Genomic DNA, 15974 nt, shown 5'->3' on the forward strand with positions numbered 1-15974 from the left:
TATTTAGACATGAAACATGAGAATGATCTGGCTTTAGTGAAGCTTATTTTATAAATCAAATGTGAAGAAAATATCAAACATGCTTACTTCAGACTCTAAATGTGGCTCCCAACAGTTCTGGTCTAGCCCTCCAGGGCAGCCCTCCTTAGCTGAGGAGTCAGGCAGAGCCCAGGGAAGGTCAGGATGGGACAAAGCCCACCTCCAACACTTGGCTCCCTTGAGCCAAAAGTAGGCCCCTGTTCCAAACATGCCAAAAAAAAAAAAAGTAAACAGCATCGTGGAGCAGTGCAAAAGGCTGCCTTTTGAGGCCAGGAGGGGCCACCCTGTGGCCAGGCTATGCTGTAGGGGAGACCTGCACGGCCAGCTGGGCCACGTTCCTAGCAGCCCCTCTCCTGTGTGTTCGTGATCGGGGGTCAGCAGAGACAGTTCTGCACGAGATCTGGAGGCCAGAAGAGGAGCTACAGCCTCACAGATTTTTCTACTCAGAGGTCACACCCTGGGACCACACGTGTGGCGATCCCCCTCTTGGGGACAGCAGCTCCACCCACTGTTCCACCTCCTAGGGGCCCACTCAGCCTCTGTCGAGCCCAGTGTGCCTCTAAGCCTTGCAATACAGTGCCCAGCTTCTCAGGCCGGACTATCAACTCTGGGGGTGCAAAAAAACATAGGAGAGAAGCCGGTCCTTCCTCAGGGAACCTGACCTGTCCTCACCCCATTCTCCACACCTTCCCTCAGCCGGTCCTGTCTATCCAGCTCCCACAGCCAAGCTAAGCCTGCAGACCAAGCCCTGATATGTCACCCTGTCCCTGTCTCTGTCTTTCCCTCTCTCCCTCCCTGTCTCCCCCTGACCCAGATAACGAAGCGACAGTGAAACCCGCAGCTCCAAGTCTTCATGTTGTGTGCTGTGCATCTTGTTGCTGTGACTTGTGGGTTTCATTCACTCCTTAAGGAGTAAGATGAGTGGAGAAATCTTTGTTAGAGATGTGATTTTAATCAGCTGCTTAGGAGAATTTGCAGAGTCTGACAAGACTGAGCAACTAGCACAGCGCAGAGCCCTGAGTAATATTTGTTGTCACATGACCTGGGCCTGTGATGTGTGTTCCTTGAAGCAACTTGGGAGAAATTGATTAAATATTTTTGTGACCAATTACTAAATATTTGCAAAAATTAATTGTTAAGTATTTAATTTTGTGTTTTAAGTGTTTGATACTATCTTTAAATATTTCTAAAAATACTGTTTAATAGATTGATAGGAGTAAGAAATAGGACACAGAACAAAATACAAGTTTCCCTCTGCTTTCTCGAAGGTGCCTCGTCTGTTAAAGTATCAATAAATTACACACACAAGGAAAGACAAACCAAAGGAAAATTTAAAGCCACTAACTTGGACTTCCAAGGAAATGAATGCGTCAGCCTGCCAGGTCAAGAGACCAACAGTTCAATGACAATGGGCAGGTGGCCCGCAGGAGTCAGACCACCAGAGGCAGGGAGAGGGCTGAGGCTATAGTTAAAAAGCAAAGTGAAGTCACTCAGTTGTGTCTGACTCTGTGACCCCATGGACTGTAGCCTACCAGGTTCCTCTGTCCATGGGATTTTCCAGGCAAGAGCACAGAAGTGGGTTGCCATTTCCTTCTCCAGGGGATCTTCCCAGCCCAGGGATCGAACCCAGGTCTCCTGCATTGCAGGCAGACGCTTTACGGTCTGAGCCACCAGGGAAGCCGAGAGGGAAGCCACCAGGGAGGCTATAGTTAAAAACTGGAAAATCACAACACATTAAAAGCAGCCCGAGGTGGACCTGCGCTGCAGAGAATTAGCGCTGAATGTCCAGGGCTCGGTGGAGAGATTTCAGGACTGGTCTGGGAAAAGTTCAACGGAGCAGGGTGTCAGAGCCGTGGCTATGCTGGGGTGTCCTGACCCGCTCAACCACGTGGTGAAGAGAAGGAAGCAGCAAAGGGACCCAAGCCTTCTCTCCCTCGCTCCCACCCCTTCCTCCTTCCCCACTCTGTGTTCTTTAAACAAAAGGAAAGTGTTCCTTTACTACTTACATGATGACAGATGTCTATGGGTAGCCAGTCCATCATCACAGATGAAAGGATGCATGTGGTCCAGGGGAGAGGTGTGACCTCAGCCGAGCTGCCTTTCAGGCTTGAGCTGCTTTCTTTTTGTTCCTGACGTGCAATATGTGTGTGTGTGTGTGTGTGTCCATGTGCATGTGTGTACAGGCAGGAGCTGGGTCTCACCCAGCAGTTGCCAGCCCAGCACAGTCTCCCTGTGGGTCTGGGTGTCACTCACAGTCAAGGTCATGAGAGCAAACAGCCTCCATAGCTGCCATGGGACAGGACCCCTTGTCCCCCGAATGCCTCCACCCTGCTGCCATGCCCACCACCCTGCTCTGTCTGCCTCCTGTCCCCTCTGGCATGTCCTGAGCAGAGTCTTGCAGCTGATGGCCTTGGCCTGGGGCCAGTATCTCACTGGACGCATGTGGCTCCCCCTGGCAGTTGGGCCTCAATCCACCCTTACGTTGGCTAAAGGGCACCTGGGTGGTTTTCTGCTTTGGGCGATCGTGAATATGTATCACCAGAAATATTCAAGTTCTCGCACCCTTGGGGTGACATTGCACCCCTGGGAGCACATGCTTTGGGGTGAATGTAGAGGGGCATGGCTGGTTTGCATGGACTTCAGGGACAAGTCACTGATTGGAAACTGGCAGCTCTTCTCTGGGGGTGCTGCCTTCCCTCTACACTGTCCTGCGTCCTCGCCAGCACTTGCCACTATCAGCTTTCTGACTCACGCTGTGTAACTTTCCTGGAGCAGTGTCCATGGCAGCTGAATTCCTCTTCTTTTTACTGATACCCTGATTTCTCTGTTGCAGCCAGAGGTGGCTGTGTGCCCACCTGGCCAACGAGGTCAAACCAGACATTTTAAAGGGGTGACGCTGGCTTCCTCCTACAATAGTGAAGGGATGATGTGATGGTTCCAAAGGCAGCCTTCTTGCAAACCAGAGGACAAGAGTCATGAACAGTGGATGGCAGTGCAGGGGCCCCTCAGTGACATCATAAGTCAGTCCACTTGCTGGGGCTGCCTGTCCCCCACCTTCATGTGTTGCTCAAAGATGCAAAAATCTCTGTACCTCTTTGGTGATCCCTGCCTGAGCACCAGGAACACAGGTACAGGAAAAGGAGGCCAGAGGCACTGCAAGGAACTCGTGCCTCTGGACAGCGGCACCTGGGGAATCTTGGTTTCCCTGGGATACCTCTCATTGCCCCCATTCCATGAACATGTGGGACCCCACATATCTCCAGGGAGCATACATTCTCTGGGAAGGAGAAGCTTGAAATCTTTTGAACAATGTGAAAAATGAAAATTAGGCTTTTGATGAATACTTGATGTCTTTGGGAATCACCCAGGTTATAAGAAGTGAAAAAAGATACAAGAACGTATAGAATCCCAATTGTGTAAAAGAAAAATGGAGGGAAAAGGGATTAAGGGAAAAGGCACACAGCCGATGACCTGTTGGGTGGGAAGATGTGGGTGGTCTTGGTGGGTCTCCCCTTTCTTAAGTGTCTGACAAGAAGCAGGCTTCACAATCATTCGAAACCTGGAGCTCCAATCCTCATCTTGAGGGACCTGGGTTGCGGCTGGGGCTCGTATCCCGGTGCACCTGCTTCCCCCAGCCCTGCCCAGTGTCTGTCCTGCAGCACTTGGGCTTCTCTCTCTGGCAGGCGTCACCAAGGTCAGGCTAGCACCATGGGTTCTCCACAGATGAGCCTCCTTCCTGGGCCATTGTGTGTCAGCGAGCCTGATGCATTTCCAAGATGGCAGTGGTGGCAGTGGCCCCAGGCTGGGGTCCCTGCACTCACCCCTGGTTTCTCATGTGTTCAGCTGGGTAACCGATGGTCAGTTACTGACTCTTCAGCCCACGGGGTGGAGTCTGTCCTGCCCCAGGGACGTTTTCTGGGTGTCTTGGCTCACGGCAGGATGATGGGTGCACAAGCTTTGTTAAGAAGCCAAATGCTGGTGCCAGGGTCACCAGGTTGGGGCTAGTCATGCAGCTGAAGTTCAAGGGCAAGACCCACAGCTTCGTCGTCTCCTCCCAGGCTGTTCTCCTGACCTGAAAGCACCACATGCCCCCACCTCCCACTCTACCACCCCCGGCTATTTACTCCACCCGGCATGGTGCCTGGCCCACCTGCTCTGCCTCACCACATGCTCCCTACCAACCTGCCGGCCAGCCCGATGCACCTTTAAGCCCTGAGTCAGCAACTGGGACTCTGGGTGCCTGCCAATCCTGCAAGGGATCTGCGTAGACTGCCTATCCCCAGACCTCACGTCCCTGTCATCCCTGATCGTGCTTCTCTGTCTTTCCCTTTGTGGCCTCGGACTTCCTGCTGGATGTGGGGACCCACACTGGAACTGTCCCTAAAGGGGGTGCATTTGGGAGGGGTCTTCAGGCCAAGAGCACCCCCTGCCCACAACACGCTGACCCGCAGGAAGTAGGGAGCCAAGATGTCCTGTCCAGACCCGACTTTCCAATGCGATGCCACACAAGACAGAAAAACTTTCTGTAGATGTTTATTCTACTTCATGTAACAAAGCTATGAAGTTCCATGTTTAAATGTACAGTGATATAATACTTTGCAATATAAAATACAATTTACAGAAATTTCTATCAAGTAAACCTAAAGAAACACACTTGATTTTTTACATTTGGTTGTATTTAAATTAGAAAATTTTTGTTTTACATGTAAAAAAAAAAACCTTCACATCACATTAGATGTTGGAACTCGTCACCACTTTAATGTAACTTAACCTACTGATAGGGTCTGTAACACCCACAAATCACCCAAACTGCTAAGTTCTCAATGTTCTCGCAGCTTAAACGTTTGTGCTAGAAAGGGAAGAATCTGTAGTGATGTACAATGGAATAGACTCCAAAGAACAAAGGAAATTCTCTAACTTTACATTTGCAAAATTAAGTTTATGAAAATATAAAAAAAAATATCAAATTATATTTATACAGTCAAATAAATTAGCAAGTTTTCCTCTACTTTCCACTTCAGAAATACTTGGAAACACATGACGGGAAGCAGCTTCCTGTGCTTCACGGTGAAAAGCATTCTAATTTGCAGTTTTTGAGCTAATAGCGCTATTTTCACCTCAGGCTTTATACAAATATTGTTCCATTTCAACGACAAATGCTGAGACTTATCACCTGACAAGGACAGCAGTGTGGAGCTAGTGCACTTTTCCTGGGACATAAGAAAGAACTGCTCAGGTGGTAAAGTCCAACCAAAAAACTGTTCCTGATTATTCAAGTCAAAGAACGGCCCTCCCACCCCACCCCACCTTTTAAATTACACTTAATTGATTTATTTCCTTTCTTTAGACTGGTAAAATTTAAATCTTTTAAACTAAATATTATTTAAAATTCAACAGTTTCTATTCAGATGTTGCTTTTAATCATTTTTGGGGGGAAAGAAAAACTGTAAGGCAATACATAAAAACTGAGCAAAACTAAGAAATGTTTTGTTTCCTGGTTGAAATTTGTAATTCAAATTTCTTTGTGACGAGAGAAAGATGCATCTGTTAAATTTGGCATTTCTCAACCATCCAGAGGTTAGCTGACAGCCATGCACAGAAACCCATGGCCACCAGGTCCGAACCCTGTGAACCAGACTCTGGAAACAGCCACACCTCTGGAAACAGACACACAGGTGAGATGTCAGGAAAGGCATGGCTTTAACAGCCACTAAACTCCCTCACAACTTACAACAGTCAAGTTACTAGAAAAGATAACTTTATAATCTGAAAAAGCAATATGCTTTTGTAGGTACGTTCCCATTTCAGTATATTTAAATGGAAATGTTAAGAGTTCTTAGTTTTTTGTTTCTAAAAAAGCATAGGAATTGTAAAGGTGTGAAATTTTTTAAGAAACCATTATACACAAAATTACAGTAACTTTTCAAGTCCATAAGGTTCTATTTGCGCATGAGCCCTCAGTTCTTTCCAAGACCATCTGCTCAGCAGGGAGTGCGGCTGCTGCAGGGCCCTAGGTCTGGGCAGTCGGAGCGGCAGCCCGAGGGGTCTCGGTCTTGGGGTCCCGGGGCCGCTCCGGGCTCCGGCTGCGGTCCCTGCGGCGCTCCCGCTCTCGGGCCTTGTCGCGGTCTCGGTCCCTGCTGCGGGACCTCTCCCGGTCGCGCCTGCGGTCGCGGTCCCTGTTGCGGCTCCGCTCTCGGCCCCGGTCCCACTCACGCCCCTTGTCCCTGCTCCCGTTCCGCTCGCGGCTCCTGTCCCAGTCACGGCCAGTGTCCTTGTCACGGTGGCGGTCCCAGTCTCGGCCACGGTCCCAGTCCCGCTCGCGGCTCCAGGTCCGGCCGCGCTCCCGCTCCCAGGGCTTCCCACGCTCCCTCTCCCGCCGCCGGTCATCGAGGGCCCGGCCTGAGCGGCTGTCAGGTGGTGGGGCCTCAGGCTCCTCTGGGGCCTTGTCGCGGGGCCGCCCCTCAAAGGCCGGGCCTCTGTACTCATGGCCCCGGCCCCCCTCGCGGAAGTCGGCCTCTGGGCCCTGGGCCGGTGCAGCAGACGGTGCAGGAGGGTGGCTGGGCAGCTCCAGCAGTGGCCTGGGCGCTGGCTTGGGGCCGGGGGGAGCTGGACCCTGGAAGTGGAAGCGGGGAGGCACCGGTTCACTCTTCTCCGGGAATGGGGCACCCCCCCGAGGTCCCCCAAAGGGCAGGGGTGCAGGTGCCCTCTGGCCGGAGAACCGGGGCGGTGAGTGGACCCGCTGTTCTTCAAACTGCTGAGGCTGCATGCCCCTGGGTCCAGGCACGAAGCCAGGCGCTTGGCCTCTGGGGCCTTCAAACTGCCCAGGGTGTGGCCCCCTTGGGCCCACGAAGTGGCCGGGTGGGGGTCCTCGCTGACCTCCGAACTGAGAGGGAGGAGGGCCGCCTCGGGGTCCCTTAAACTGCGACAGCAGAGGCCTCCTCTGACCCCCAAACTGGAACGGTGTGGCACCCCGGCCTCCTGGGAATGGGGCCTGCTCAGGTCCCTCGCACTGGGCAGGGCCACCTGAGGCCTCGCCGTACAGGGCATCCGGGTACTCTCTCTTCTCCCCGTGTGCGTCCTTACGCTCTTCCAACAGAGGCGGCCCTGCTCCCCTGGGTCCTCCTAGGTGGGACGGGGAGGGGCCCCTGCCATCCCCATAGGGAGGTGGCCCATGTGGCCCTGAGAACAGGGAAGGGATGGGTCCCTTCGGAGGCCCGAATCTGGCCGGTGGAGGGCCTCCTCTTGGCCCATCGTTATTAGTGTTCTCTTCTGAGAATGGAGGGACTGGCCCCCGAGGAGCCGGGAAACTGGGGCCGTGAAGGCCCGACATCCCGAAAGCACGCGGTGTAGGCTCCCTCTGGCCCTGAAACTGGGGTGGAGGTCCCCCTTTCTGTGCCAAGGCGGGGAACACACCAGCCCCCTCGCCTGGCCTGGGCTGGGGCTCTCTGTCTCCTTCAGTGTCAGTGGCCAGGGCGTCACTTTTCTCAGCAAACTGAGCATTTCTCGGGTCATCGTACTGGGAGGAGCCCATCGGGTTCTCCTGAGGTGCATACATGGGCCCTGAAAAACCAGGAGGGGGGAAGGCCTGGCCCTCACTCTGCGGAGGGTAGAGAGGCTGGAAGGAGGCGCCCGGTGGTGTGGGCAGTAGTACCTTCCGGGCAGGTCTGGCCACAGCATCCAGGCCGGCCATGCTCTCTGGCCCGAGGGTTTCTGAGGGCTCACGAGGGGGACCATCCTGTTTGGCCGGCAGTGGGGCCTCTTCACCCGGAGTCCATGGTGGAGGGGCCGACTCAGGTTCCTCCTGGGCCGGCAGCAGCCCTGGACCGGCGGAGACCCCTCCGGGTGCTTCTCTGGCCGGCGGGGCCCTCAGGGCAGCCTCGCTCTCATTGTTCTCCACGGCCAACCGCCGGGCCTGCCTGGGGTCCCGGCTCAGCCGTGCCTCGGCATTTGGGCCGGGGGCCTGGTTGGTGGCGGGGGCCGGAGCCGGCTTGACTGCAGCCTGCGGTTCCTGCGGGAACAGCTCGGCCTTGGGCAGTGTGGCCTTTGGAGGCGGTGACATGAGTGCGTCTGACACGGAGAAGTGGGCCATGGAGGCCCCAACGGCGGCCCGCTGCTGCCTGAGCGCCTCTTCCTGCTCCTCCACCTGTCGCTTCTGCTCCTCGATCTGCTTGTTGAGCTCTTCAATCATCTTCTGCTGCTCCACCAAGGAGGGAGCAGAGAGGCCAGGCCCGCCACGTGTGTCTACACACATTCTGTTGGGCAGGTCATCGATGGTCACTTTGGCTTCCTCTAAGATCGTCTCATCCTCGGGGTCGTAGGCTACCTCCTCCCGCTCAGCTGCCTCGGGGGCCTCTTCCGCGTCCTGGTGCCTGGTCCGGTCACTGGGCGGAGTGTCCAGGGCTCTCTCAGGACCGTACTCTTCCTCGGGGTCATACGGCCTATCGTCCTCCTCCTCCTCCAGGGCTCTGTCTTTGGAGAGCTGACCGAACTGCTGGACGATGGGATCCAGCAGGGGTGCTGCCGTCAGCCCCCCATCGGTCTTGGCTTTGGAGTCCTGGTGGGGAGCTGGGGCCGACTCCACAGGCTCTTTGGAGAGGGGGTCAAAGGACTTCTTCTTCCCAAAGAGAGTCTGCAGGATGTGTTCCAGGGGTGAGGCGGTCTTTGAAGTAGAAGAGACAGAGGAAGCAGCCGCTGGAGCTGCTGCCGCCGTCCCGGATGGTGCTGTGGCTCCTGGTTTGAGTGTCGACAGTATTTTCAACATGGAAGACGAGCCTGGCGCCCCAGGTGCTTCTGGAGGAGGGGGTGGGGGTGGGGGAGAGCCTGGGGGCGTGGTGCTGACAGCAGCGTCCCCTGGGCAGAGCTGGTATTTGGTGGGCCTCTTCTCCGGCGGCAGGGCAGCAGACACTTTGGGATGGACAGGCTCCACCTCGTCCTGTGTCAGCAGGCGAGCCCGCTTCTCCTCTGTCTTGTCTAGCTCGCCAGCGCCTGAGGGCCGTTTTGTTTTCTGACAGATCACTAACCCGAGGATTATGTTTGGACGCGGTGACTCGAGACCTAAAAAACAAGAGTTGTGAGAATGTGAGAACCAAAATCAGCCTTTGTCCTTGAGAGGTAAGCTTATTATGGGCAGGGAGGGGGAGGAGATTCTGTGGCAAGATAAAATCAAGTGTTGGGAGAGTTACTGCGACAGACGCATACTGCACCAGGACTGCACTGCACACTTGCCTGGCCTGACGCCCCACAACCCACGAACTGGGGGCCTGATTTACAGACACGTTCATCCCAGTGGCTGGAATCCTACAGGTTTCCAATTACACGCAATGCTGAGACAGAAGCACCCGCCCCAGACCGTTAACATACTGGGCATGAAGCCTGTGTGGACCACAATGTTTTCTAAAATTGAGCTCTGTTCTTTTATTTGTCTCTAACTACAAATCAGGAGGGTAGCACCCTCTTTCGACTCTAACTTATGAGCTGCAATATATAATTTATTTTATACTAATGTTAAAATTCAATTAGGGACCGATTCTACAACTCAATTACAATGATCAATACAGCACACAGCATTCCATTAAGTTCACCACTCACTTGTGTCAACAATTATAATTAACAGGAAAAATGATGCTGACTGAAAGGGCTAAAATAAACGTTCTTTCAGGTTTAGAAAGAAACTCAATGACCAGTAACTTATCAAGAGCTACCTAATGCTCAGGTCTTTGTCAACAGAGGACATGGGCCATAAAGTGCACAGGTGTTCAGGACAGGGGCGGTGATGGACAGGCTACATGGAAAACATGCTGAGAATTTCAGAAAAAGCATAATTCTTAAAAATTACTATTTCTTCAGTAAGGCTGAATTGTAGTACTCTATATCAGAAATGCTACTGTTTCAGTAATGCCCCCCACCCCGACACTCATAATAAATCCAGAATACTGACAGGGGAACAGAAAAACCCAAGTCACAAATCAGTGATTTAGGAAGAAATGATAAACACAGGAGAAAAATTGTTTCCACAGCAGAAGATAGTTAAAATTAATCAAATTGTATAATTTCAATTTATGGATAAATCACCACTATTTATAGATATTCACGTATTTCCTATTTATTCACTAAGAAAATTCGGACTGCTTTTCCTGTTCTGTGATCTTAAGTTGCTCACAAATCAGTTGTCTCTGGACATCATCACGTGGCTCCAAGCATTTCTGTCGCCCTTCCTAAATGCCAGCAGAGAGGTGCTGACGAGGAGAGCCAGGCCCACCAGAGTGAGCTGGGCCAGGCCAGCATCCACACGGGTAACCTCCACACGAAGCACCTCCAGCCCCTCCCCACATGGCTTCTGGGCCTCCTGTTCACAGAATGATGTTCATTGGCTGAGGGCCCATGAAGAACCCCACTAGTGAGAGGAGTGGCTTCCAGAATGTCCTCTGTCTGACCTGACACAGCTGTGGAGGGAGGAGCTGGACACAGGGGTCACGGGGACATGGGCACAGGAGGGCCAGGCCCACTGCACTGAGCATCGCATCCAAATAGCTCTGCTCAGATGTCAAAGGTAACCCATCAAGTTCACTTTCTAATCAAAATGAATTACTTTAACTTGGTATGCCTCTCACTCTAACAGCCTTCTACTGAGTATTCATAGCTCACAAAAACCCAGACTGGGGTAGTCAGTTGCTCAGCTGGCTCTCAAGGCCCTTCTGGGCTGACTGTCGCCGACAGTCCCAGAGCTGGCAGAACGGGTCCCCATGCTGAGCACAAGCTGGAGCCTCGGCGGCCCTGTGAGCAGCAGATTGATGTGCTTGGCGATGGCAGGCAGGGCGGGCAGGAGCCCTGGCCAGGGCCATCCTTTCAGGGCAGGACCCATGACGGTTCTCACCGCAGACAGGCTGTGCCACCTCTGAAGAGCTAGACCTCTGAAGGGCCAACACTAGGGCCTGCCTGGGGTGTGAACCAAGCTCGGGCCAGAGTGGCCGTGTGTGGACCGTAGTCACCACGTTAGCTCCGGGGTCAGCATGCTGTCCTCAGCCAGCACTGCTCCCACCATGGCTCTCACCAGCTCCAGATGCTTCCTAACCAACAAAGTGTACCTCAGACTCGGCAAGACACTTCAGACTCTGCCTTTGTGGTCACGGCCATCACACCTAAGGTTATGATGGAACTGCTTCACATTTACATTTGTTCTGAAAACACTAAGCTCCCTGGCATCCCCTGAGCAGGTCTGTGGTTAAACGCTTTCCGCTCTCAGCTACCCCATCTGCACACGCCTCATCAAGCTCCGGAGTTGGAGGAGCGTTAGTTTTGAACTTCCCTACCAATCTTCTCCAGGATCTTACATCTAAACTGGGTCGTCTCACAATGCACACCCCTATCGGGAAGCAGTCAGATCTCATCCGACTCACACGATCAGCTTATGGAGCATGAAGACATGAAATGTCACCAGCACCTCGGAAAGGACTTGCTCATGGGAGACCTACAACTCCTTGCACTACATGGGGCCTTGGCAGTGACCCTCATGGAGACCAGGGCATGTCCACTGCACCCGTTCCGCACTCTCACACGTGGGTGTCTGGCAAGGCCGCCACTGGGGAGTTGGTGAGACAGTTGTCCCCAAAGACGTCCACTGGGGCCAATGTGGCCATGACCACTGCTGAGTGTGAGCCCTGGAGGAGAGGCACCCTGAGAAGAGTGTGCAGAGACAGGGGCTCCAGAGAGGGCATGGGGCACCCCTGGCCCCAGCAGCAGTGACCAGCCAGGGTGCTGATGTACCCACCTCCCTTTGAGGGTGGTTGTGAAGCTTATGAGAAAGTAGATGAGAAGTAGGTGTGGGGGACACTGAACTACTGATTCCAGACAAGGGGTGTTGACCAGACTGAGCACCAGGATGTTGGTACCCCCACTCGACTCTCCAAACTGTGAGAGCAAACGGTCCACAATGTTCCAAGGGGGTGAAACAAGTCTTTCAGCTGCACATAGCCCCAGGTTCACACTGGGAGGGCCAGTCCCAGACTGCCCATACAGACAGAAGTGGACTCACTGAAAAGGTGTGTGATTATTTCCTGAGCCAAGGTCCAAACAGGGGCCTATGTCTGGGTGTGTCAGCAACAGGGTGGCCAGGGAAGTGATGAGAAGCAGCAACCCCCTCCCCGGGGTGGGGGGTGCCCCCAGATACCTCAGATGTGGCACTTGGAGGGTGAGGTTTAGCTTTAATCAATAAACCAGCAGACAGCAGCCTCCTTAACCACATCATCATGATGCTCCCACCCCTAAGTCTACCTGGCATGCTCCACTATTCATTATTTAAAGTGAAAACCTTCTTATGGCCTGAGTCTGACAAGACAAAATGTTCACACCTGCAGGAACAGAAATTGTGTTGGTGTTAACAGCTACCGCCCTTAGTGTTTGGGTGGAGAAGCCCTGCCTGACCCCACACGCTCACTCCCCAGCAGACCTCCCATGCTGGGTCCCTAAGACCTGTGGTCCCAGTGAGCAGAGTGCTGTCCGTCCGCGACCAGGAGCCCGTGCAGTGCCGCCCGCACAGCCAGAAGCTCGCAGGGTCGGCGTAGGCAAAGCAGGCAGATAGTCCTCAGTCACGGTGCACCTAGACAGGGACCAAGGCCTAGCAGACGGTTCAAACTCAGACAAACAATGACCAGTTTCCATGAAATATTTTTTATTGGTTTCAAAGGAGAGAGAAACACATTCCTCATGGCATGACTGTGACTCTGATAACGGTATCTCCGCACGGTTTCGGAAGCGCACAACTAGGCGTGCACGCACACACACAAGCAGACACTCAAGACATGCTTACCTGACAACACTGTAAGTCGTGGGCACTTTCAGCTAACTCAGGAGACAATTAGGAGTGAAGACAGAAAACACCACGGATTGACCCCATCTGCTAAGAAAGCGGCCTTCTCCTTGCCACACCTTAGAAGGTATGACCCTGTCCTCTGCTCAGTGTGGCTGGGGAGCCCTGGCTGAGACCCCGCGTCCCAGCAGTGGAGCCTTGTCCCAACATGAGGGGCGGCAAGCTGGGCCATGAGTACTGTCGGCTGGGTCAGAGGGACGCAGGCCTCCCAGGTGTCCCCCGAAATAACACTCGGGGCGGCGTGTGACATGACGACGGCCTGGCCTCTCTGAGACAAGTCTGAGAGCACACAGGACAGAAGGTCCTGGAGGTGGAGCAGGCTCAGGGTGTGCTTGGACGCCGTGCAGGTGGCTGGGCTGTGGGCTCTGCGTGGAGACCCCTCCAGGTCCACCATCCCCACAGTGCAGGGTGGAGAGGACGCTGAGAGCAGGCAGAAGGTGCAGGCCTCCCCAGTTCTGGACACGGGTTCAAAGCCTTGTCTCCACCTGCTTCTTGGGTGTGAGCCACACAGTGAAAACCCACTGGCTCCTAAGTTCAGTGGTGAGGGTCACCGGTAAGTTTTTCCAGAGACCAAGTCATGCTGAGTGGGTCACTCTCCACCTACAGCTCCGGCAGCCGGCCTGCGGGCTGCTCAAAGCTCTGTGCCCCAGTGAGGCCTCAGGACGGAGGCAGGGCCGGGGCAGACCCTGGCTCCACACTCCCCAGTCTGGTGACCTCAGGCAGCAACACCCCCAGGTAGTGCGGGTGCTCAGCTGGGCTGGCTGCTTTGAGGGACATGACGCCCCTCAGGCTAGGCCTGTGCCATCAACATGGTGCAGAGACAGCAGAGCACCCTACCCACCTGGCAGACACTGCACACGCCACGAGCCTGGGACCTGCCTGCGAGCACTTGCACCGCATCATGATTTAAGTGTGTGAAGTGGCTCAGGGAGGAGTGTGGCCGACGTGCAAGTGGACAGAAGACACACAGATACCATTGTCAGATGAACATCCCAGGAGAATTAAAAACACATATACCAAGTTAAACAAGCTCAGACTTAGAAGCCCTTCAATCAAAAAGTCTTGAAACGTCTTCTCTCTACTGTGGGTGAAAATCTGCCACAGGAGCTGTGGGGCGCTCCTTCAGGAGTCTCAGCCTCGGGAATGTGGGGGTAGGAGTGATGTCCTCCCTGTTAGTCACCCATGTGGTCACTTGGCGGTTAAGGCAAGCACTCCCACCCAGCCCTCCTTATGGCCGTGTCACCCGGAATGCCCAGCACGGCAGTGTCAGCTCCTGTCTGGGCTTCACTGGGGAAGTCTCCTTGGTGGCCCCCCGGCCACTCCCTCCCTACTGCATCCCCACGCCTGACTCATCCACCTCTGCTCTCCCGGGGACTGTCCCGTGGCCCCAAGCCTGGCTAGTCCCTGGCTCATGTGACAAGATACTCTGGGACGGAGCCATGGAGTCTGCAGGTAGAGCTACAAGAGGGGCTCCGACAAGGCTGGAACGGTCTCCCTGCCCAACTGGACAAGCACTCAGTGTATGCCTATCCCTGTCTATGCTTGCACTAGGCCCCATAAAGGCCACCGCCCTCAGGACTGACCAGGGGCTCCTCACGGTGTCGGGTAGTTGGCTTCACGACCGTCACTGCAGCATCTGGAACACGGTGTCCGGGGACTGGCCAGAGCCTCGGGAGCTGCCTGCCAAGAACTTTGGCCACAGCCCTCCCTGCCACCCATCAGGCAGCACCACTTTAGCACAAGGAAGGCCAACGGCCCCCCAAAGCACTTGGCTTCTGACACGTGTTTGGCATTGAGACAGTCTGTGTGTAGTTCTAAGAGCACAAACCAGTGGTTGTGGGGGCTGACAGGACTCTGGGGGCACAGCTGCAGAGCCCACCAGGGGTGAGCGGCCCTGCAGGGGCCCAGACAGCACAGGTGGACACAGGTGTGCATGTGGCTGTGGCAGGAGCATGGCCATGGACACGGAGATGCCAGGTGCAGGGGGCCCCTAAAGATGCCAGGTGCAGCCACAACCCCTGAAGTAAAGTACTTCAAGAGCCCTGAACACGTGGTGGACTCGGCATCTCTGAGGGGCTATCAGTCTTGGGGGCTTCATGGCCAAGGGGATGCTCCCACGGGGGCATCTTTCTGTGAAACTTAAGTCACATCAACCTCTCAGGGTTTAGAGAGCCCTCAGAGACCACATCCCCCTTGGAACCACCTTGGCCCCTCCACAAGAAATCAGTGTGTAAGTCACGCTTTCACGCAGAACTCTGTTAGGAAGGAGCAAGCAGAAAGAGGCCCACTGAAGGTAAAACTCAAGCAGCAGGTTTCAAAGTGCCTATTTCTAGAGCCATTTCCTATTTCACTGCCATTTCTTGCAACTCCTTGAAATGAATCTCCAAGACAAGGGGGAACAGCCCGGCTGACGTCCGGAGGAAGGCAGGACCAAAAGGCCAGACCTCGGCCCACCCTGCTCTGCCCCTGCTCCTGCACGTCAACACCTGCTTACCTGGGGCCAGGCAGGCTCTAGGTGGACACTGCAGGCTTGGCCCTCTGCACAAAACTCTTTAAGACAATTTACGCCTTGACAGGGTACCTCCAGTGCCCCCTCCTCTATCCTGGAAGTTCTGCAGCCCAAGCTGCTTCAGCTCTGCTCCAAGTTCCGCTGCCGAGGCAGGTCTAGGGGAGGCTTGGCGTCGGCGGGAGGGGATGTTTGGGGTCTGAAGGCTGGTGCTTACCTGGCCCCTCAAAGGGCAGCAGTTTGGAGGGGATGGGGTCAGTGGCGCTGAGTGGGATCAGGTAGAGGTCCTTGACGTGCCGGCTGTTGTTGGCCACAACGCCGAAGCGGTCGCGGCTGCTGAAGTAGGAGTAGAGTGAGATGTAGGCCACCTCCTCTTCCTCGGTCGCGGGGTGGAAGCGGATCAGACAGAGCTCCTGGACAGACAGGACGGGAGCATGGGTCTGTAGCTGCTCGGAAAAGCTGCTGAGCCTTAGGAGCAGCTGCGAGGGAAGCAGTGCCCAGTCCTGCTGCCCAACACGTGAGAAAAACAGGGCGGTGAAGGAGCACAGGCCCGAGACTCAAGAC

The 15974-nt window shown here is 54.5% G+C and overlaps 1 protein-coding gene across 18 annotated transcripts in view; it reads right to left on the reverse strand.

Annotated features, from left to right (window-relative positions):
- Positions 1-4556: 4556 nt before the first annotated feature.
- DIDO1 (death inducer-obliterator 1) overlaps positions 4557-15974 on the reverse strand; it is a 51023-nt gene continuing 39605 nt past the window's right edge. For 16 of the 18 annotated variants that reach the window (XM_086331036.1, XM_086331039.1, XM_086331034.1 and 13 more), the window contains 2 exons: positions 15628-15823; positions 4557-9093 (listed from right to left, as the gene is read on the reverse strand). In XM_086331036.1, the coding sequence (XP_086187162.1) occupies positions 6050-9093; positions 15628-15823 (3240 nt within the window). In that variant the 3' untranslated portion in view covers positions 4557-6049. Of the gene's footprint in view, positions 9094-12689; positions 15824-15974 lie in introns of those variants that run through there. The other 2 variants (XM_086331045.1, XM_086331046.1) reach the window with 1 other exon arrangement.

Source organism: Bos grunniens, chromosome 13 (genome assembly GCF_055505025.1).
Source record: "Bos grunniens cultivar Pamir isolate PY7600 chromosome 13, Bosgru_T2T1.0, whole genome shotgun sequence".
Taxonomy (NCBI): domain Eukaryota; kingdom Metazoa; phylum Chordata; class Mammalia; order Artiodactyla; family Bovidae; genus Bos; species Bos grunniens.